Source organism: Sus scrofa, chromosome 7 (genome assembly GCF_054392235.1).
Source record: "Sus scrofa isolate SSC_HxYL_T2T_F1_AM1 chromosome 7, Sscrofa_HxYL_maternal_Yorkshire_Landrace_v2.0, whole genome shotgun sequence".
Classification (NCBI taxonomy): Eukaryota; Metazoa; Chordata; class Mammalia; order Artiodactyla; family Suidae; genus Sus; species Sus scrofa.
Genome location: NC_139389.1, coordinates 103,025,729 through 103,048,888, shown reverse-complemented (window position 1 = coordinate 103,048,888; position 23,160 = coordinate 103,025,729). Strand labels below are relative to the sequence as shown.

The 23,160-nt window shown below is 40.7% G+C and overlaps 1 protein-coding gene across 33 annotated transcripts in view; it reads right to left on the bottom strand.

Moving 5' to 3' along the window:
- The window catches only part of RAD51B (RAD51 paralog B), a 790,317-nt gene that overhangs the window by 400,500 nt on the left and 366,657 nt on the right, over positions 1 to 23,160 (bottom strand). Inside the window, exon 9 of one of the 33 annotated variants that reach the window (XM_084969576.1) lies at positions 19,565 to 19,845. The exons of the other annotated variants lie outside the window; for them this stretch is intronic. Within the exon in view, the coding sequence (XP_084825702.1) occupies positions 19,774 to 19,845 (72 nt within the window). The 3' untranslated portion in view covers positions 19,565 to 19,773. Of the gene's footprint in view, positions 1 to 19,564; positions 19,846 to 23,160 lie in introns of those variants that run through there. 33 annotated transcript variants of the gene reach the window in all.

The following is a 23,160-nucleotide window of genomic DNA, read 5'->3' as shown; positions in this document are numbered from 1 at the left end:
CTAAGGTCTCTGAAGGATGAACAACCCTTAAGAGAGTATGGATGCTAAGAAGCCAGATAGAATGGATTGGAAAGGGCATTGAGGTTAAAGGTGAGACAAATGGGACGCTTAAGGATTAATGGGAGCAGAATAACTTTTGCAAAAGGGTTTATCGTTTTCAAATTGTAATCCGTTCTCCAAGCATATCTTTAAATATAGTGCCATGTAATCATGTATGTTCATGTTCTCGTACATGTGAGGAAATAAGCTTACCCCTTATCGTTATCCCCACTCCCCTCTCCTCCCCACTTCTTCCTCCTGCCCACGTGGACAGACACACAGACAATGCCGCAGGCACTCAAGCTTGCTCCGACCCCACGGCCTTTGCACCAGTTATTTCCGTCCATCTAAAATATACCCTCGCTTCTCCCCATGACTGGATCCTTCTCATCATTTAGGTCTCCGCTTAAGCTGTCCCCTCATAGAGGCCTTCTCCGACCATCCATCGTACATCGGCCAATCTCGCCACATACCCCCCACCATCTCCTTGTTATCACCTACCCTGATTTTATGTACCTGGTCACACTTATCACTATCTGAAAATAAATCATGCATTTGTTATTTCGCTTATTGTCAGAATCCCTCCATTGGACTGTAAGCTCCTTGAAGACGGAAACGCTATGTTACTCACCACTCTCTCCTCAATGCCTAGAACACGCCTGGCTCAGTGTAGGTGCCCAAGAAATATCTGATGAGAGAAGAAATGATTCTCAGGCAAAACAGCCATAAAGCTATGGCCATATAGCCTTAGCCCTCCTGCCTGGACGCCAGTACTATGGCCAGGGCACCATACCTAATTGGTACCTGCTACCTTAAGCACCAGGAAGAGACCAAGAGGGAAAACAGCTTTCAGAGATCAACATGCAAGCTTAAAGTTATATATAGACAGCCAAGAACTATAACAGACCTGATTGGCTTAAGGCTTCTCTCTATACCATCCTCCCTCTCTGCCCATTGAAAGAGGGGAGAGGTGTCAGAGATGCAGAGCTGTGATCTACCAGGAATATCAGACATTTCCCTCTCCAAGATCTCCAACAGAACCAAGTCCGTATCTCATGAACTTAAATCCAGGCTCCTTCTACCTGGCCCAGCCAGACGCAGTAAGAACACAGGGTCCTAATTCATGGTTTTATGGGGGAAAGCAAGCACGGTTATGGCATAACCATTAGACTTGTGATGCTCTCCTCCTTGACCAAAGTATACACCCACTTCCCTTCACAGGATTTGTTAAAATTCAATTCATTGGAACTTTACTGAGCACACTGCAGACCCAACACCGCACCAAGGACACTGCTACAGAGGACACTAACACGAGAAAGAGTCAGTGGGCTCAGCACCCACAACTTTATGGTGGGAGATACAAGACAAACAAAAACGTAGGAGGAGGCTGACCAGAAGTTCAAGAGGAGGCCTGGAGGGCTTGCTTTAAGAATCATTTACTACTGTAACAGTCTACTCAGAAGATAATATGCAGAAGGCTGAGGGAACCGATCATAATAAATGCATGTGTCTCCTATAATCTGAGCGTTGAAAGACACCAAAGAGCTAACTAGAGAATCAAGGACATAATAGCACGACAGTAACAGATCACGATGAATGGGTGGATGGAGAACAAACAGATCTTCCCCCAGTATCTTCTCACGTGTCATCCTGGTATCCTAGTTACATCTACAAGGGTAATTAATTTGTATCACCATGCAGCGGAGAATTTCAACTTTGTCCTTGTTTTTACACATGAAAAAGTTGACGCTCAGAGAGATGTGTTAAAAACACAAAGGGGACGCGTCAAGATTGGATCCTAAATCTTGAGACTCAGCAGCCAACCCTCCCCACAACCAGTCCCTTGATCAAGCACTCACATAACCAATCTTTGTGAGACAGAAAACCACACATCAAAGGAGTTTTCCAAATCCAGTGTTTTTTGGTGAAAATGACATCAATTTTCCAATTTAAAACAAACAGAGGATGCAATTCAGGAAAGCTATAGATCGCAGAAGCAATTTCTTCTCCAGATGGCATAGAGATACAAATAGCAGTTTTGAGCAATGTCATTTATCTTTCGGAAATGTTTGATACAAATATCCACTAAAAATTTTTTAAAAAACTGGAAATTTTAAAAAAGACTATAATAAATGTAATCACTGGCTGCTTACTAAGAGAATTTGCTTTATAAAATATGTTGCTAGCCTCTCAGAATAGTCCTGAGTTAATATAAAAAATATACATTAATGGTGCTCTGTGCATGTACCCTTGACAGATCTGTGCCTATCCATGGTCTGCCATTCATCCTGCTTTGGAATCGTATGACACCATGGCCATTTATAACCACACTGTCAGATTACAGTGGGCATTGCCTACTTAACCTTGCCCAGTCTTCTTCAATCCCTAAAAAAGGGCAAATCCCTTTGTGTTAAATCACACGTGATGACCCCAGCAAGATGTCTTTTAAGCACTCTGTGCTCTGAGAGTTTCTGAATCATCCTTCCTTTCTTTACATTTTTTTCAGTTTTGTTTTTTGTTTTTTCAAAATAGCAAGAGAGCAGAAGGGCCTAATGGGATAAAGATTGAGTGGTGGCAACGAGCGTGCGGACAGGGCTTCACCTCCATAACTTCCTGACATCTTGAGGCTTCCTCGACATGTGATCTCCAACATTCAAAAATTCATTCACATGCATCTAAAAGCAATATTTTGACCTCCTTGAGAAAATCAAGAATTTTAGTGAGGCATTATAACCGTATAATTTCTAGGAGTGGTAGATGTGATAAAGAAGCAAAGGAAAAATTCCATACTTTGAAGAAATGATTTGTATTCACTGAGGACAGCTCAAGAGGAGGTTCATTTAGCACTTTCTATCTCTCTGTTTTTGAAAAAGATTCTCATGTAATTCAATCCACTTCATTCGACAAATATTTATATTGTACCTTCTATGTGACAGGCTCTGTTTTAGGGGCTGAGATTACTGCAATGGCCAAAACAAAGTCAATGCCTTCTGGAGCTTACACTATGGTAGGCTGTATTATGTTGGAGTGTAGGTTGGAGGAATGACAAGTAGGCAAGTGCAGCTGTGGTCAAGAGGGAAATCTGATCAGAATGATGGAAGACCATGTAAAAGGTTGGGGGGCATGGTGAGGATTTTGGATTATGTCCTGAGACAGATGAAAAGCCACAACACAGTTCTGGACAGTGGAGTGATAGGACATGATTTATGTTGAGAAAGACCACCCTGGGTGCTGTATGGGGAATAAATATAAGGGGGTAGAAGTAGAAATGGGGAATCCAGGCTATTACAAGTTACTTAGATCACTAATGATGGTGACCTGAGTTGGCGTGCTATAGGTAAGAGTAAGACCGGTTCAGGGCTTATGTTGAAACCAGAGTTGACAAACTTGCTGATAGATTCAACACAAGAGTAAGGAAAATGCAACCCGGAATGACTCTGAGGTTCTTGGCCTGGGCAACTGGGTGAATCATGTGCCTTTAACTATGATCATAAAGACAGAAAAAAAGCAGCTTTGGAGAGAAATCAAGAACTCTGTTTTAGAAGTTCCCATTGTGGAGCAGCAGAAACAAAACTGACTAGTATCCATGAGGATGAGGGTTTGATCCCTGGCCTTGCTCAGTGGGTGGGGGATCCAGTGAGCTGAGGTGTAGGTCACAGATGTGGCTTGGATCCCACGTTGCTATGGCTGTGGCATAGGCTGGCAGCTGTAGCTCTAGTTCCACCCCTAGTCCAGGAACTTCCATATGCTGTGGGTGTGGCCCTAAAAAGTGGGCCGGTGGGGGGAGAACTCTGTTTTAAATATATGAAGTTTGAGATGCCTATTAGACATACAAGTGGCAATGTCAAGAGGCATCGAGGTATATGAAACTAGACCAAGGAATTCAGAGTTGGAATCATCATCAGTGTATATATAGGTGATATTTAAAGCCATGGGACAGGGTACAAGCAAAGGCAGAAAAGTAAAGAAGTTGCTCACAGGTTGGAGGAATTAACATTGCTAAAATGTCTGTACTACCATAGCGATCTATAGATTCAATAAAATTCCAATCAACACCTCAATGGCATTTTTCACAGAAATAGAACAAATCATCCTAAACATTGTATGGAACCATAAAAGACCTCAAATAGTCCAAGAAATCTTGAGAAAGAAGAACAAAGCTGGAGGCATCATGCTCCCTGATTTCATACTACATAACAAAGCTATAGTAATCAAAACAAACAGACACATAGATCAGTGGAACAGAATAGAGAGCCTGGAAATAAACCCATGCATATATGGTGAATTAATTTATGATAAAGGGGCCAAGAATATATAATAGAGTAAGGGCAGTCTCTTCAGTGAACAGCGTTGGGAGGAACTGGACAAAAGAATGAAACCAGACCCTTTTATTATACCATATACAAAAAAATTAACTGAAAATAGATTAAAGACATGAATGTAAGACCTGAGACCATAAAACATACACAGTAAACTCCCGGACATTAGTCTTGACAATGACTTTTTGAGTTTTATACCGAAAGCAAAGGCAACAAAAGAAAAAATAAACAAGTGAGACTACAGCAAACTAAAAAGCTTCTATAGAGCAAAAGAAACTATTATCAAAATGAAAAGGCACCCTATTGAATGCAGTAAAATATTTGAAAATCACATATCTGATAAGGGGCTAATGTCTAAAATATATAAAGAAGTCATACAATGTACCAGCTAAAACAAACTAACAATCTTATTAAAAAATTAGCAGAGGATCTGACTGGACAGTTTTTCAAAGAAAACATACAGATGGGCAGCAGGTACACGAATAGATGCTCAACATCATTTATCATCAGGGAAATGAAAATCAAAGCTACAATGAGATGTCACCCCACACCTGTTAGAAAGGTCATTATCAAAAAGACAAGAGATAAGTGTTCGTGAGGATGCGGAGAAAAGGGAACACTTGTGCACTGTTAGTGGGAATATAAATTGGTGCAGCCACTATGGAAACAGTATGGAAGTTCTTCAAAAAATTAAAACAGAACTAGCATATGATCTAGTGATTCCATTTCTAGTTATTTATCTGAAGAAAATGAAATCACTAACTCAAAAAGATATATGCAGCCTCATGTTCACTGCAGCATTATTTATAAGAGCCAAGATATGGAAACAGGTTAACTTAGATAGATGAATGAATAAAGAAAATGTGGTCATATAATATACATACAATGGAATATTACTCAGCTGTAAAAAATGAAACTGTCATTAGTATTAACCTGGATGGACTTCAAGGGCATTATGCTAAGTGAAATAAGTCAGACAGAGAAAGAGGAATGTTTTATGACCTCACATATGTGAAATCTAACACAATAACAATGAGACAAAAACAAAACAAAAAGAACCCCTCCCCCCAGCTCATTAGAGAACAGATTGGTGGTTGCCAGAGGCAGTGGTGATGACGGCGAAATAGGTGAGGGAATCAAAAGGTACAAATTTCCAGTTATAAAATAACTACTCTATGGAGAGGTAACGTACAGCATGGGGATTACAGCTAACAATACTTTATTATATATTTGAAAGTCATTAAAAGAGCAGATCTTAAAAGCTCTTTCACAAAAAAAAATTTGGAAACTATACTTGGTGACAAATGTTAACTAGACTTACTGTGGTGATTTCACTATGATATAAATATCAAATCATTATGTTATATACCTGAAACTAATATAATGCTATATGTCGATTATAGCTCAATTTTTTTAAAAGTTCTTATTACACACAAAATATTCTGTAATTATGTGTGGTTATGGATGTTAAATAAACTTATTGTAGTTATCATTCTGCAATGTACACATATATCAAATCATTATGTAGTACACATAAAACTAACACAATGTTATATATCAGTGACATCTCAGGAGTTCCCAACGTGGCACAGTGGTTAACGAATCCGACCAGGAACCATGAGGTTGTGGGTTTGATCCTTGGCCTTGCTCAGTGGGTTGAGGATCCCGCGTTGCTGTGAGCTGTGGTGTAGGTCGAAGACGTGGCTCGGATCCTGCGTTGCTGTGGCTCTGTCGTAGGCCGGTGGCTACAGCTCCGACTGGACCCCTAGCCTGGGAACCTCCATATGCCACGGGAAGCAGCCCCAGAAATGGTAAAAAGACAAAAAAAAAAAAAAAAAATCTCAATTTAAAGAAAGAAATTAGAAATATGCTCATGTTTTCAAATCGGCTGTATTGGACAAAGCACAGGTTTGATTTATTCAAGACGGAAAGGCTGTTGTATATCATCTATACCAACTCCTTCATTTTTATAGATGTGGAAACTAAGGTCTAAAGTCATTACATATATACATGAGTTCTTTTCACTTGTCAGAAATATTCGTTTCTTTCTAAACTATTGATTTGGGGGAGATTACTTCAGTATATCATTAACACCAAGACCTGACTAGCTCTCCAAACTGATCAGAGCTGAAAAAAGGAGAAAGTGCTCAATACAATTAAAGCTTGTTTCAAAAATGCCATCTTATGGTATCCTGACACAAGAGAGTACTATGCAATTGAAAAAAAAAAAAAAAAAGAATGAGGAAAATCTCTATGGAATGATTTGGAATGATTTAAGAATATATTGGAGTTCCCACTCTGGTGCAATGAGAATTGGTGGCATCTTGGGAGTGCTGGGATGCAGCTTCGAGCCCCAGCCTGGCACAGAGGGTTAAGGATCTGGCATTGCTGCAGCTGAGGCTTAGGTGGCAACTACAGCTTGGATCTGATCCCTGGCCCGGGAACCCCATGTGCCATAGGGCAGCCAAAAAAAGAGAATATATTATTAAGGAAAAGTACAGACAAATATCTATAGGATGCTATATTTTGTGTAAGAAAGAAGAGGAAACAAGAAATATAAAAAGTATGTTCATAAAAAATTTTTAATTAAAAAAATTTTAAAGTATCTGTTTAAATAAGAAATTCTATCTGCAAAAAGAAACAAAAGAGGGAAGAATTAAGGCTCAAGACCTGAGCTTGGAAGCGGAGGAAGAGTCAGCAAAGGAGACAGAGAAGAGCAGCAATAGAGGGAAAAAAAGAAGAAAAGGAAGCAGCTTGTTGTTCCAGAAGCCAAGCCAAGTAAAGAAAATGAATCAAGGATCAACTGAGTCAAATGCTACTGAGAATGCATGTAAGACAAAGACTAAGATTGGTCACTGGAATCAACAAAGCAAAGGTCGTTGGTAACCTTGGCAAGATTGGTTGCAGCAGGAGGGTGGGAGCAAAAGCCTGATCAGAGTGGGCTGAGAAGAGAATAGATGAAGTCAAGACAGTGAGTGAGGATTTAAATATGTCCTTTGAGTTAGAGGAAACAAAGGGTAGCCAGAGGAGGAATGTGAAATCTGGGGTAGATTTTTAAGAGTTATTTTAACTTTAATGCTAACAGGAAGTGGAGAAAGAGAAATTAAGGAGGAAAGAAAGGTGTGGGGTGTTGAAGGAGGTGAGAGTAAGTGGGATCCAGTGCCCAAGCTGAGGGCTGGCCTTAGCTAAGATGAGGGAAGGGTGAGCAGGGGTGTAGCCAGAGTTGTTAGCGGGAAGGTGAGGAACGGTCTCTTCGGACTGCTGCGATTTTCTCAGTGAAATTAGAGAAAAGTTTATCAGTAGAGAGGAAGGATTAGAAGTTAGAAAAAGGAGAAGATATGAAATGGTTATGTCAAAGAAGGGATGTTAGAATTGCTGGGCAGGATTGAAGGCGTTCGAGTCAAGATGATGAATATAAATTTACATAGCACGTGATTTTCTTCAGTGAAAGCACGCAGTGGACAAAGAGGTTTAATTAGAATAGAGGTCTTCCAAAGAGATCTTCCTTAGGGCACATGCAAAGTTGTGATTACCGCCATGGACCATGACACAGTTGAGGATCTTCAGGAGCTCGAAGGGTTTTTGGAGTGGGGGTAACAGAATAAATTAGCTATAAATATAGGCGGTAGTGGTCAGAGAAAAGGATACCTGAAGTCATGACTTTGGAAGTGCAGATGGTGTGATTGGTAACATCAGGCGGCAGGTAAGCCCATCACAATGTGTTGTTGAAGTAGGATGGAAGAAAAGATCCTTAGGGGGAGGAAGGTCACCCTGAAAAGCTAGAATGTTGGATGGATTATCTACACATGCAATGAGGTCATTAGGAATGATGAGAAACATAATGTGGAGAGAAAGGCTGTCAGGAGCCTGGCAGAGACCAGGAAGTTGATCAACGACAACAGTTTTAGAAATTGACATTTCATAGGTCTGATTTCCTCCAGTTTAGGTTCTGTATTTTTTTCGCTTCTGAGTGAACTCAGAGTCTAAATATGGGTCCAGATATCAGTCATTACAAACAAATCCATAGTTACAATAATCTGTTTCACGTTCTTCTACTAGACCCATTGATCCTAGTCCACTACAAGGATGTCACCTTCTAAAGGAGATCACCTATCAACAGTCCCTCCTGCAGTGCTGATACAACCCCCCCGAACCCCATCTCCCTCACACTTTTTTTGCCATAGACAAATGAAATTTTCCGTAGATTTTTCTGCAAATACAGCATCAAGTGCCATCCTTTCTCTCCTCCCCTCAACCATGTTGCTGCTTCTATGGCCTCCTATGTAAAATTCTAGAGCCTCCACTGCCTAAGGTGGTCATTTTTGAGACCAGATTTCCCTGTTCCCACTCAAAGTTGATTTCAGCAGAGTGAAGCAACTGAGTCAAGGACAGGAGGTGCAGGTTGCGGGGGCGGGGGGTGGTGGTGAGGAGGGTAGTGGAGAATTTGATAGTGGGTGGTGGGTCCAGAAGAAGCTTCTCAGAGTGTGGCTGAGACCCATGAGCCAAGGAGGCGCCACGAGTTCCTGCTGCTGAAGACTACCTTCCAGTATCAGCTTTCACCAAGCTCCAAGCTGCCATGGCTCCTGTTGTCAACTGTCCAGGCGCTTCTTCTTTCTTTGCAGAAATCTTCTTTGCAAAAATTTTCTTTGCATTTGAGCTGACCAGAGTGGACCTTTATTCCTCACAACCGCAAAAGTCTAATTCAAACATTACACTATGAGAAGGCGGGAAAATAATGTTCTCCCACAAACTGTCCCATGGGGGTGGTCATGAACTGTCCTAAACAAAGAGTCAACCTGCGGAGCCTTGAGTGAGGATACGGAGGCGAAGGTGCCTTCATTGTTTGATATCACACACACACACACACACACACACACACACAGGCTGAAGTCACAGTCTACATTGTGAACTCCATCCTTGAGATGATGTAGTTTTATAAAATAAGTTACATATTGAAGGTACCATAGAAATCATTATTAGTAATACAGACACATAAACTGATACACATATGCTGTTTGACTAGTCACTGATCCTGGAGTTTTTAAGTTTTATGAAGACAAAGTCTGTGGGGACTTCCCAGGGTCACAATAATTTTATTACTGAGGAAAGATAAGTTTCAGGGATAAGAAAAAAAATCAAAGAATCAAAACCAACAACTGGTTTCAAATCTTACTACCCACGTCACCTCACACAATTCAAGTTTCATAGTCTCAGTTACATATGTCACCATTAAAAGGTGAGGAGTAATAACTTTCTCTCAGGACTTGATAGCTATTTAAGTGAAACGAACTATTCTAAACATTTAGGACCATGTCTGGTATATAGAAAGTGTTCCAAAATGATCAGTTTCCATCCTTTAGTTTTAATGTTCTTGCTTTCCTCAAAATTAATAAATCTATCCATTAATCAAAAGCATTAACTATCCTTTCTTGGAAATTTTTTCATGGACATTATAAACCTCCGGATTCTAAGTAAGGATTCTTGCCACATATTAAGTGCTCAATGTATAAATCAGGAGATAATTTATTTATAACTTTTTGATTTTCTGCTTTTCTAGGTGATAAAGAAGACATGTTTGTGTTTTTAATATACATACACCCAAAATAATGCATATATTCCTAAAGACGCAGATTAAATCTTTCTTGCTCACTACGTTAAACTATGTTTCATTTGGTCTGAATTCTTGATTACTGAATAATTCTTTGGAGAGATAATATATGTTCTGCTCTACTGTATATTTTTTTTTACTTTTAAAAGAAGTTTTTCTTTTTTTCCTTTTATCTTTTTACCCCTATAACCCATTTCTCCCACAACCTGACCCTCACCTTTGGCAACCACCAATCTGATCTCTATATCTATGAACTTGTATTCCTGTTTGTTTTTTTATTTCCACATATAAGAGATCATACAGTATTCACAAAGGATTTCACTTAGCATAATGCCCTAGAGGTCCATCTATGTCACAAATGGCAAGGTCTCATTCTTTTTTATGGCTGAATAATATTTCATTACATATAGTATATATATTCCACAATTTCTTTATCCATTCATCCATTGATAAACATTTAAGGGAGCTCCTGTAGTGGTGCAGCAGAAATGAATCCAACTAGTATCCATGAGGATGCAGGTTCAATCCCTGGCTCAGTGGGTTAAGGATCTGGTATTGCCAGTGAGCTATGGTGTAGGTCGCAGACACGGCTTGGATCTGGCGTGGCTGTGGCTGTGGTGTAGGTCAGCAGCTATAGCTCTGATTTGACCCCTAGTGTGGGAACTTCCATAAGCTGTGGGTACAGCCCTAAAAAACAAAACAAAAAAAATTAAAAAAGATAAACATTTAGGTGGTTTTGTTTTCTTTGGATAAATACTCAGAATTGGAATTGCTAGATCATATGCTAACTCTATTTTTAATCTTTTGAGGAACTTCCATACTGTTTTCCACAGTGACTACTCCAATTTACTTTTTTTTTTTTTTTTTTTTTCCTTTTTTTCCTGGCACTACCTGCGGCAAATGGAAGTTGCCAAGCCAGGGGTCAACTTGGAGCTGTAGCTGAAGCCTCCACCAGGGCAACACTGGATCCGAGCTGCATCTGTGATCTACACTGTAGCTTTCGGCAACACCGGATCCTTAACCCACTGAGCGAGGGTAGGGATCAAACTTGCATCCTCACAGAGACAACACTGGGTCCTTAACCCACTGGGCCACAATGGGAACTCCCCAGTTTACTCTTTCAAAAAACAGTCTATGGTAGAAATAAAAGGCAAAGAGTCCCCACTTTTACAAAGCTTATAACTGAGTTAGGATGTCAAAAATTTTCATAGAAAACAGCACTTAAAACTCTAATATAGTCTTATAATAAACTTCAGGGTTTTATAATATTGTTACAATGGAAATCTTCCAATTAAAAAAACTACCCATGCACTAACTTAACAAGTCAACTGTTTTCATTTATCCATGCTCCATCCTGATCCATATATACACATTTTTATAATTTGATATTCTGTTCTTACTGTTTACCATCATGGCAAAATTCTTACCGATGCAAAATATTTAAAATCATTTAACTTTAAATTGTTATCAATTAATAGAAGCATAGTATTAAAGGAACTAGTCACCACTGTTAGACATTGAGGGTGTTTTCTCCTTCATAAATAATGCTGCAATTAATCTGACTACTGCATTGATCATTTTCTAATTTTTTTCCATCTTAGATTTTATTACTTTTCTCTAGAACTTTTGCCCCCAGTAATCAAATGGTAAAGTAAGAGCTTTGTTCATAGAAATACTGATTACTTACGATCTTTTTAATATGTCTTAGATGAATAAACCCAAATTTTATATTGATGATTTTAGTATTTATCTGCCTCAATTTGATTGCTTCCTGTGCCCAAAGTCTAACTTTTTATATCAACTGTCAGATCTGTTAAAGTTTCGCAGCAAGAGAGATGGGTGGTGAGAGATTAAGACAGTAGGATAGGCTTGTGAAGGAGGGAGGATCTGACCCAGGGCTTGGAGACATAGAAGGATTGTGAGCTGATCTCAGAGAAGAGGGACTCTACAGATAAAGAAAGCAGGGTGAGAGAAAATCCCAAACTGCTATGATGAAGCAGTGTAATTCACAGAGCTTCTTCCCCAAGAGCACCAGAGGTATGGGTGGGAAACAGCTGTAACAAGGGTGAGTAAGAGAAGGGACACATGGAAGGATCTGAAAACCAGCCCTAAAAACTTCCACTTCCCAAACGGAAATGAATTCAGAGTCATAGTCATCGAATCAGATGAAACATTTAAATGGACTCTTCGGTAAGACTTCTCTGGGGCTGATTTCAGATGCCCAAATCTGCCTGGCAGGATGAAGAGAAACTTCTTACTCTTTTCCAGAGAGAACACTTAGCAGACATCAGATGGTGAGGGGCAAGACAGAAATGGCCACCAACATTGGCTAGGAGAGGTAACAAAGATGCTATAACTTCAGTTACACAAGCTGTAACTCCAGTGACCTATTCTCAGAGTCAATGCCCAAAGAGAGTAAATCTGTATCCACTTGTCAAATTCAATGTGTCACCTGACCAAATCGAGTCAGAGGTAAGGTGTAGCACATATTTCTCTAGTTGACCACAGAATAATGTCCTGGATCCAGATGAATTCTCTTTGCACAGTATTTATTATTCTAATAAACCAAATGGAATGTTTAGAGATGACTGGAGCAATCTGATTGGCAAACTTACAGGGCATTCATTCTTCCAAGGTGACTGGTGCATGAAAAGTGAAACTATAGCACTCGTGTAAACAATCCATCTGCCTCATTTCCCTCCCCCAGGCACCTCTAATTTTCAGCTTATGTTAGCTGTAAGACGAGCTAATGTTTTTAGTGTAGAAAAATGGCATTATCCCAGACAGGACTTACTTTAAGGAAAAGAGGAAAAATGCTAAAGCCATACAGATGGTATCAGTAGGTACTGGTACCCATGACCAATGACTAAGATGAATCACTATTACATTTCAGCAGACAGGTGAGACCATGAATCTCAGAAACTAAACACTAACTTATTTCAGGCATCAAAAGTTCCACTTTAAACAAAACTGTGTGATAACTTTTGCCCATAAATATGTATAGTCTTGAACCGATCCCAAAGAAATGACTGCAAATCAGTAATACAGTCTGATTAACTCATTCTTTCAAAAAGGTCCCTCCCTATGGGTACTTGGAAAATTAAGAGCAAATGATTATCTTATGAGGCAAACAATTTATAAAAAGGAGCCAGGTAAGTCAGACATGAAAACAGGACTCGGAATTATGGGGCCAGAACCAAGATGCACAGGCTCCTTCCTGGAGCCAGACCAACACACCAAATAGATGCCCTTCAAGGTGAATTCTTAATGATCTCCAGGTAGTTACCTTACACTTATCGTTGGCAAATCTTACTTCTTCTTGATGTTATTAATGCTTGCTTTCAACTCTTCCCCCCCCCATCTTTGGATTCATTCTTAGATCCAAAAGAGGAAGCATTTTTTGAAAATAGTTGAAACACAAAACTCTTTAAGATATTCATATTTTTAGAAAGGAGAGGAAAAGGAAGAAAAAAGGAGGAGGAGGAGCTAAATGAAGGAGGAAGAAAAAGAAATAAAAATGAGAGAGAATGAGGAAGAAATGAGAGGTACTAGGTGAAAGGGGGAAGGAAGGAGAAGGGAGGATGTAGTTCTGTCTAGGAGGAGAAACAGAATATTCCAGACATGAAGGAATCAAGGCCACAGAGAAGTACATGCTGGACTATTTTTCCAGCTCCTCCCAAATCACGTCCTGGTTACTCAGTACCTGAGTATTCATAAAGCCCAATGCATTCACCTAACAGACTTCATAATGTTCAAGCCACAATCCCTTTGGTGGTTTGATGAAAGCTATGGAAGCCATCTCAGAAAAATATTTCCAAGTACATAAAATAAAATACAAAGAGAAACTTCCTACTCTTTTCCAGAGAGAACACTTAGCAGACATCAGATGGTGAGGGGCATGACAGAAATGGCCAGCAACACTGGCTAGGACAATCACAAAGGACACCAATTTTATGGAAATCCAGTTTTCAGACATAACTTTCGAATACACGAAATATTAATAAATATGCCTCTTAATTGATTAAACAGCAAAATCTAGTGGTGGGCCTAATGTAATCACGATAATGTCAAAGTAGTGGTAAGTATAAGGAATATTTCAAGATATCTGGAACAATTGAAATAGTCAAGTATCAATAATTTAAAATCACAGGTACTGCTAATACAACTGTGGTGTGTTGTCTTCCTTCGGAATGGAAGGAAATGTTAAACAATTTCATTACAAGTTTAGCGAAAATGGAGTGTAATATTGTTTCTTATCTGAGTTCATGGATATCCATTCAAGGAGGTGAGGGGTCCACTGACCCTAAAATAAGAATCTCTTACATAAAGAGTCAAAACAACTTGAAGAGTTAGTCTCTTTTCTTTCATGAAACTTTTAATCCAGCAGCCACCTAAGAATCCACAAAATTATGCAGACCAAAGTTGCTGAGGAAACCAACAACTCTGAAGAAATATAATTGAAGAAACAGCATGAAGTGGCACAAATTATACAGGCTTCTTGGAACAAGCCAAGTCCTTTCCAAATTCTTAAAGAAGTGCTAACATACTGGGTACATCAACTAATTGAAAAAATTAAATACGAGCCCCAGCTTATACCACACACACCACGGTTAGATCTGGACCCACCAGACTTCCATATAATTAAAACTATTCAAACGCTGGGAGAATACATGGGTGTTTTTCTTCTTTTTGGTGATTGTTGAGGTAAAGCAGGATTTTGCATAGTACTTGAGGCTAAAAAAATATACTCTCTGAAACATATGGTGATATAATGAAGTGGGAAGAGTGTGGGCTCCTGGGCCAGGCTGCCTGCGTTTATTTCACTTCTTTCTGTATAATCTTCTGTGCCTTAATTTCCTCAACAGGGAAACAGAGATAACATTACCTACCTCATTGGTTTGTTGTAAAGAGTAAATATATAAAAAGTGATAATATAAAACGGTTGACATGGTAGCTAAGTGCTAAAAAATGTGTCTATTATTATCCTAGCTTCTTTTAAGGTCCTTTTAAGAGTAAAAGAAATCACTAAAAAAATACCGACATATTTGATTACACAAAAATTTAAGACTTTTATTTATCAATGGCTCCACAAATACAATTAAAAGGTAAATGAAAAACTAAGGAAATAAGTAAAATGAATACGAAAGACAAAAGACGAATGGCCTTCCTACAAAGAGTTCTTACAAATCAATATAAAAACACACATTAACATCCCCATAGAAAACCAACAAAAGACATAAACAGACAACTCATAGGAGACAAACTACAACACATAAAAATCTGTCCAAAAAGAAGATTTAAATGATGAGAGAAAATACCTGAAGTAAACTATTAAGTAGAAAAAAAAAAGGACCAAACCTACATATAACAGCCTAACCATTTTATAAATACACAAATACACTGAAAAGAGTGTGGAAGTGAATATGCCAAGATGTTAAAGGTATTTCTCGATAGAGGATTACAAGAAAGTGATTTTTATTTTCTTTACATTTTTCTGGTCCTGACCACATTTACATGAAGAAACATTCCTTTCTAATAGAAAAAGAACTTAACACTGCAGCATTGCTTGAAAGAGTGAAAAATTAGGAGGCATCTAAATGTGTATCAATAACAAGGGGTGAAAAGCATACATAATACGTATGCATATATGCAAATAACTGCATAAGCAGCTGTTAAAAAAGAAATACTTTTTCTGCAATGTTTTTATATAAAAAAGAAACAAGTTGCAAAGCAGTTTAAGTATGACGCCATTAAAAATGCTGCGTATATTTCTGCATTATTTCCCAAAAGGTGTGCGTGGGGGGGTGCACGGCGGGGGTGGTAAAGGCGAAGGAGGAGACTAGATGAAGGCCTGAAGGAGGGTACTGAATTTCCAGAATCAAAAATAGGATCATATTTAAATGTAAATTCAAAAATACATATCCCAGTTAGATTCACATTATTTTACGTGGCTCCTATTTCTTCATCCTCCATTCACAGAATTTTTCAAGACTTACATTTGAGCTCCTTTACTATTTCCCAAGAAAATTAGGACCTTCATCATGCTCTGAAGCTCAAAATTTCCACAGCTAAAATAGAATAAACAATTTTTTTTTTTTTAACATTGTATGTTGCAGTTATCTAGTATAAGCTGTTTGGGCATAGGTATACTCAATTCCTTTGGGTCATAGGATTAAAAAAGGAATTTGAGCTCTTTCTCTTTTGTAGAATCTGTGAAAGACCTTTTAGAAATCAGTGACTCAAGAGTTCCCATAGTGGCTCAGTGGTTAGTGAATCCAACAAGGAACCATGAGGTTGTGGGTTCGATCCCTGGCCTTGCTCAGTGAGTTAAGGATCCGGTGCTACCGTGAGCTGTGGTGTAGGTCACAGATGCGGACAAAAAAAAAAAAAAAGAAAGAAAGAAAGAAAGAAAGAAAGAAATCAGTGACTCAAAAAGGAAGGCTATTGACTATGAAAGAAACTCCCCCCCCCTTTTTTTTTTCTTTTTAGGGCTGCACCCATGGCATATGGAGGTTCCCAGGCTAGGGGTCTAATCAGACCTGTAGCCTCTGGCCTACACCACAGCCACAGCAATGCCAGATCTGAGCCACATCAGCGACCTATACCCCAACTCACAGCAATGCCAGATCCTTAACCCACTGAGTGAGGCCAGGGATTGAACCCGCAGCCTCATGGTTTGTAGTCAGATTCATTTCCACTGTGCCACGACGGGAACTTCAAAAGACAACCCTTTTAAATTCTTATAAAAACCAGTGGAATGGATTAGCAATGAGATCCTGCTGTATAGCACTGGGAACTATAACTAGTCACTTATGATGGAGCATGATGGAGATAATGTAAGAAAAAGAATATGTGTATGTGTGTAATACATATATATTATATATATGTTATATATAATATATATATATGACTGGGTCACTTTGCTGTACAGTAGAAAATTGACAGAACACTGTAAACCAACTACAATGGAAAAAATAAAAGTCATAAAAAAACCAAAACAAAACAGTTCCTTCCTGCACCTCTGCACAACTGGCAGACAGGTCAATGTTTACGTGTATGATGGAGATAACATAGCTGAATGAGAATTGCATTTGGTCACAATAGACACTGGCGTTTTTCCTACAGAAAACGGAGAACTTGTACGGAAATGTATTAGCATCTCATCGTAAACAATACTATTCTTTCTCGTCATCAAAAACGGTATTTCACACTTCTATAAGAGCTGAGCTGGGAAATTACAGAACCGATGTCTGAAAGAAATTCAGCAGAGCAATGAGCAAAGGTGTTGGGTCCAACAGACATGGAGACAACTTAGGTTATTAGCTTGTGTATCTGGAGGGACAGATATGATTGATGCTTACAGGACACTTGAGAGACTAGAGCCCATCACGGGAAAGTCTCTTCTTAAAATGATGTTCCTTTACTTTGTTTTCCTAAAGAGTCGAGTCAAATGACAGCTCCTCCACATTCCTCCAAAAGCTGGAACGGGTTTTAAGCTATTTCGCAGCATTTAAAAGAGAAAAGGCTGGGGGTCCTCTCCCCTTCTGTAGCTACACTCCCCTCTAAAAAAAAAAAAAAAAAAAACATGCTTGGCTCTTTCACCTTATGCTTTTAAGAAGGAATTTTAATGGGACGGAGCTCCTTGAGGTGCACAAACTTAGGAGGGAGGAGCACAATAGGACCTCTCGAAGATTCTGAGCCCACTGGCCACTGCCGGGGATGTTAGGTCCATAAACAAAATCTGTCTTTAAGAAAGAAAAAAAAAAAAAAAGTCCTCTTTGAAAAGTGCAACCGAGAGAAAATGAATCACTTCTTTTTCTCAGGGTCTGTCCTACAAGAACCAAGGACTTGTCCATGACTCCGAACAGCAGGGCCATGACAACCGGTCAAAGACAAACGTGTTTTGTCCAGCGGTTCTCTTTCCTGTGGAAACATTTTCTTCCCCATTCATATAAGTTATAGGCTGCACTGAAGAGCTCCATAAACTGACACTCGAGAATATCAGTGGGCCTTTTTATGCTGAAAACCAAGGCACACTGACATCTTGGGCTTGTTTGTATCCATGAGAGTGGAGGTGCCAGAACATCTGGTCACCCTTTGCTAGAGCCCTGCCTCTGCCCTGGGGCTGAGTCCCCAGCTCACCTCTGCTATTCTGCCTGGCCAATATTCTCTCGCTTCCTGCGAATGTCCCCTACTCTTCAGCTCTACTCTCCTATTTTCTTACTGTTGGACCCCAGCCCTCAGGTCTCTGGTTTATGAGATGTCATTGAAATGTAAGCATAGGCCCTCGGTGAATGCTGGTCATGCTAAGGTTACGAGCCGCTGCGGGCAACACCCAAAGGGCCTGTTCCCAGGAACTGGGGAGAAAACTTGGCCTCTTTTGGGTAAGGTTTGTCTCCCTATGGAGGAAAAGTCATAAAATCCCGACTATTGTGTTCTTTCCTTTTGGAAATACAAGTCGAGAGACTTCTATAAATTTTTGTAAAAAATCTAATTAAAGGAATTGACTCAAGTTTTGGTTATTTCTTTTTTAAAAAAATGCTATAGCTACCTTGAGCATTATAATGAGAAAATTAAGTTTCTTGTCTCAGAAACAAACATGGAAACAAGGCATGACTCATTTTTACCATTGTTCTATTCCAGCAACTTAAAAGCACAGTCTGCTCAGTGAAGATCCACATAAACACGCACAGACACATTTTGCTGTAGTCCTGAGAGCAGAAGATATCAATTAATTGGAGGGTGTGAAAATAAAGACAGGACAAATGGTGGCGGGGCACAGGGGAGAGGGGGTGGTGAGGAATGACAAAAACCACAAAACTATCATAAATAAATAACTCAGAATGGATGCTCAATACACAAGTGGGAGCAAAACCGGTCTATCGTTCCGAGACTGCATCTAGGGTTCTTTTGAGCAACACATTTATTCACTAAAGCACCAAAGCAGCTATTAGAGGAAACAATAAAGAGGTCCCTTCCCCCTGGAAATTTGAGTCCTGCTTTGGAATTTTTATGACATTTCATGATTAACAAACAAGAAGGTCTCCCAACCCTCTTGTAGCTTCAAAGCATCCCTAGGGTGGTGGCCTGTGATTGATATCGTCGGTCTGACTTACAGGTATTGTTGCAGGTATTCTCAAAAGGCACAGCGTTTATGCTTTATGAAAGAATGGCAGCTCTGGCAGGTGAAGAAATAAACAAAATTCTCATATCCCCAACCTGCTGGCTTACCCTGGTGACTGTGACTCACCTGGGTCACTTCAACAAGAGACCTTCATGTCACCAGTGCCTGCTCTGAAAAATTAGGATATTGCAATCACCCCGAGCGGCCAGCTGAAAAAGCACCCTGAGATCCCAGTTGGAAAGTAGAGGAGGGTGTGGTGAAAGTACATGGGTTAACGACAGTCCAGTTGTTCTTTGTTTCATGCAACAAGTGGGCTCCTAAAAAGCCAAGGTGTACAATCTTTCTTGTTTCATTTTTGTAAAGGAGATCCTTTACAGTTCACATCAGGAGCTTGCTGTGTAATGAAACTCAACTGTAGCTCCAGTTGTAAAGAATGCTTTTATAATTAAAATGAAACCTGTCTGTTTGATCAGCTTTATCCATTCAGATTTGGTTTTTATGGGCGTTCTTTAAGACAGAGTATATGTGCAGTATCATCACCAGGCTTAGATATGCATTGCTTTGTTTTAATACTATTCTTTCCTTTGTTAGCAAAAATCCAAAGAAATGTTGGGGATAGCCCCCAAGCTCATCTTCTTCACAGAGTGAAAGGACAAAACTGGGTTGCTGCAGCTTCCTTTAGCTTAGGGTGTCCTGCGGCATGTCGGGCGTCCAGGGTAACAGACACTTGGGGAGCGCTGAGACACTGGCAGACCCTGAAGGAAAAAACTAGAGGTAATGTCTGGGAGACCACGCAGCAGTATTTCTAAAACAGCTGAAGAGTTGAACCAGGATCTGGCTGCTCTTTAAAAGCAGAAACCCTTCTGTATACCTGAGTTAGTTAGGGTAGCATCTTCAAGCTGGCCCAGCTTGGCCACCGCTGCCCCTCTGCCATGGGAGCTGGCACTACTCAGCACAGGGCTCCAGTGCCTTTTCCCCAGACCCTCCGTCACCTACTGGCACATGAGGGCAAGACTGTCCGCACCATTGGGTGCGTCCATCCAGATCTGCCATTTCAAAGCAGCTGCCTGTGGACCTTGTCTACATGGATGCAATGGGGCAGAAAAATGAAAACGCTGGGAGCTGGAAAAAAAGAGAAGGAAACCTTAAAGACAGTATCTTGGAAGCATATGTTTTAGAATCACCGCAGCCAGCTCCCTGTCAAGAAAATATTGGCCAGGTTGGTTGGTCCAATCTCATGGAGCCACAGATGGTTTATGGCTCACTACTCAGGTCCCTGCTCTCAGAGCAGCAAGAACAAAGGCTGTGGTGCTTTGTGATGTAGTTATTCTGCCACCTAGTGTTACACATGAAAACATCTTTTAAAATAGCTGCTGCCTGAAAAGTGCAAAAAGAGCATCCAGAAAGAACATCACTAAACTGCATGTTCTTCCTTTCAAAAAAAGAACATTCTTCGTTTATGCTGGAACCCTGGTGAAGTATCACCACCGATCACAATCATCCTTTTCTCATTGCAATGGACACCCAGAGGGGACCAGGCCTGCAGTTTATGATGTGAAGGAGAAATGAGTATAACCTCAAAAACCCATTTTAATGATTTTTAAAAGACCTAGTCCCTCCATGTAATGTAAATACCAGGAATAGACGATGACAAACCAGGAAGTGAAACCACCTGGAAGTGAGCAGGGAAAGTAGAGCCCCTGCCGTCTCTGCCCTAGAGAAGAGAGGAGAGAGCAAAGAGAGAAAGCGGTGATTGCGCCATCAAGCAGTGTCACCTGGGTCACGCGTGCATCAGGAGGTACTGAGATGAGTGGTGCGCTTGGAGCGAAAGCCTGGAGTTGAGTCCCGGTTCGGCACCAGGCTGTGCTGGGTAAGTCACCCAGGATCACGGAGCTTTGGTTTTGTTTTCTGGCAGTCCTTATCCCTGTTCTTCCCACTTCTGCAAAACCGTGCTGGGGATCAGTTTGGTAACACGTGTGAAGGCACTGTGTCAACTATTAAGCACCATGGAGACCGTGTCCCCACTCTGTTATCCCCTTCTTTGGTTTATGGCCTCACTTACATGTATGCGGCCGTCCCTGCAAAGGGCTTGAGTGACTGACTTGCCCTACAGTGCTTGTCTTATTCTCAAGTAAGTGCATTTATGGTTAAAAGGAGTATTAAATACGAAAATGTTCAAATATTTCATGCAAGGAAAATCTTCACACACACACACACCCCTGCCCCATGAGACTCATGAAGAATGAGCATTATGGTTGAAAATCAAGTTATTCCAAAGGTATCCCCTTAAAATTATGTTCCCTTGAGAATGATAAGGTTATCCTGATGAGCCGTTTCTCAACTAAAATTGATACATTCATCCAGGTTCTTAAAGTTAGAGAGAATCTGAACTGAACTTTCCTTCTTGTGGGCAGAGCTTTCGTTGTGCTAATAAACCAGGAAACTTCAGAGTTTTTCATTTCTGTTCCCGTCCTGACTAAACTGTGTAAACTTCAGGCAAATGGCTTAAGGTTCTCAATTTCAGTTTCCAAATGTGCAGAAACTAAACCACTCCTTCCAGCTCCGTGATGAAAAGCTGATCTTCCACTTTTTAATGTAAAACTCCAAGAAAATTCAAAGCTCAGGGTAGACCAGCTACCATGGGATCTTCAGAAAAGTCCTCAAAGGCTTACGAGTTTTTCAGTCTCCGGATACAAAGGACAGCCTTGGGAGAGACGGCCGCTGTGGAATGGGTGTGTTTGCGCCTTCTATCGGGATCTCTTACAGCTGCTCAGAAAACCACTGCAGGCCAAAACAAACAGACTGCAAGAAAATGCTTACCCAGCCACCTACCTGGGCTTTCAAAGTTCCAAAGAAAGACTTTGCTTCCATTTAGCTCCGAAAACACCCTTTGCTCTTTTTAGTAATATTTTTAACAAGGCCAAGAAAAGAGTTCTATTTGTCCAGATTTCCTCTCTCCTCACCAAGGTCAACATTACCAGGGAGGACAGTGAAAACAGCCTGGAGTTTTCATGATGTGAACGTCAGATCGGAGTCACAGGGCAGAGGGCTCAGACGTGGTGCGAGACCTGCCAATAAAGGGTAGAACTCCCGCCTAGAAAAACCCAGCCATTGATTTTTCAAATATCACAACCACGCTGGGTTGCCAGGCTCTTCTTTCTCATACGGCAGCACCTCATTTTAAATGTCCCAGATTCCCTCCCGCTTAGGTGGGTGCCTAGTGTTGTAAAAACGCTCAGCGTTGCTCAGTCTCCCCGGTGGCTATGTTTATATACACCCTCGCACATTTGGGCCAGGAAGATTTAGTCCTCTCCCTTCCCCCACCGACTGGAACTTCTACCCCCTGTATCAAAAGGATTTTTTCAGACCTTTCCAATAATCTGCTGGAGGCCATGGAGACAGATCGAATCAGGCTTCTCATCAATCTTTCTCTGCTGGCCAAACAAGAGCCAGCAGGCTAAACGGAAAGGGGCTGGATTCTTTTCGCTCCCTCAAGACACGCGTCTGTCCAGAGTGACGACCCACTGTGTGTTCCGGGGAGCTGAACGTTTTCCTGGGCAAAGTTCAAGGATTTCACATTTGCCCCCCAAACCAAATACATGTGAAATGTTACGTCTGAATTCCACAGAGCCTTTGAAAAGGAGGGGCCTAGGCTGGCTCTTGTGGGCTTATCACAACCCCCAAGGCTTGGTGTAGCTCATTCACTTTGGCAGTTTTCCAGAGCAGCTGACAAACCGAAAATAAGCACACGGTTGTCCCCTCTCCTTAACACCCAGACACCCCCACCCCACCCCCCCGACACACATACACACACACACACTCCCTGACAAACCACCACTCCTCACGGACACAGACGCAGGCGAGTAGACCCATTCCTCCAAGTAGCATGTAGGTGAACATCGCTGCCCCACTGCACAGAGTTTCAGATGGATCTTGCACGTGACTGGTTTGAGATGTCCAAGCTAATGCATCATTGGTCCAAGTCAGACTGTGTGATGAAAGCCCTATTTCATAGGTGAGAGCAGGAATTCACCGTCTGGGGAATGAAGCTCAAGGTCAGAAATCTCCCT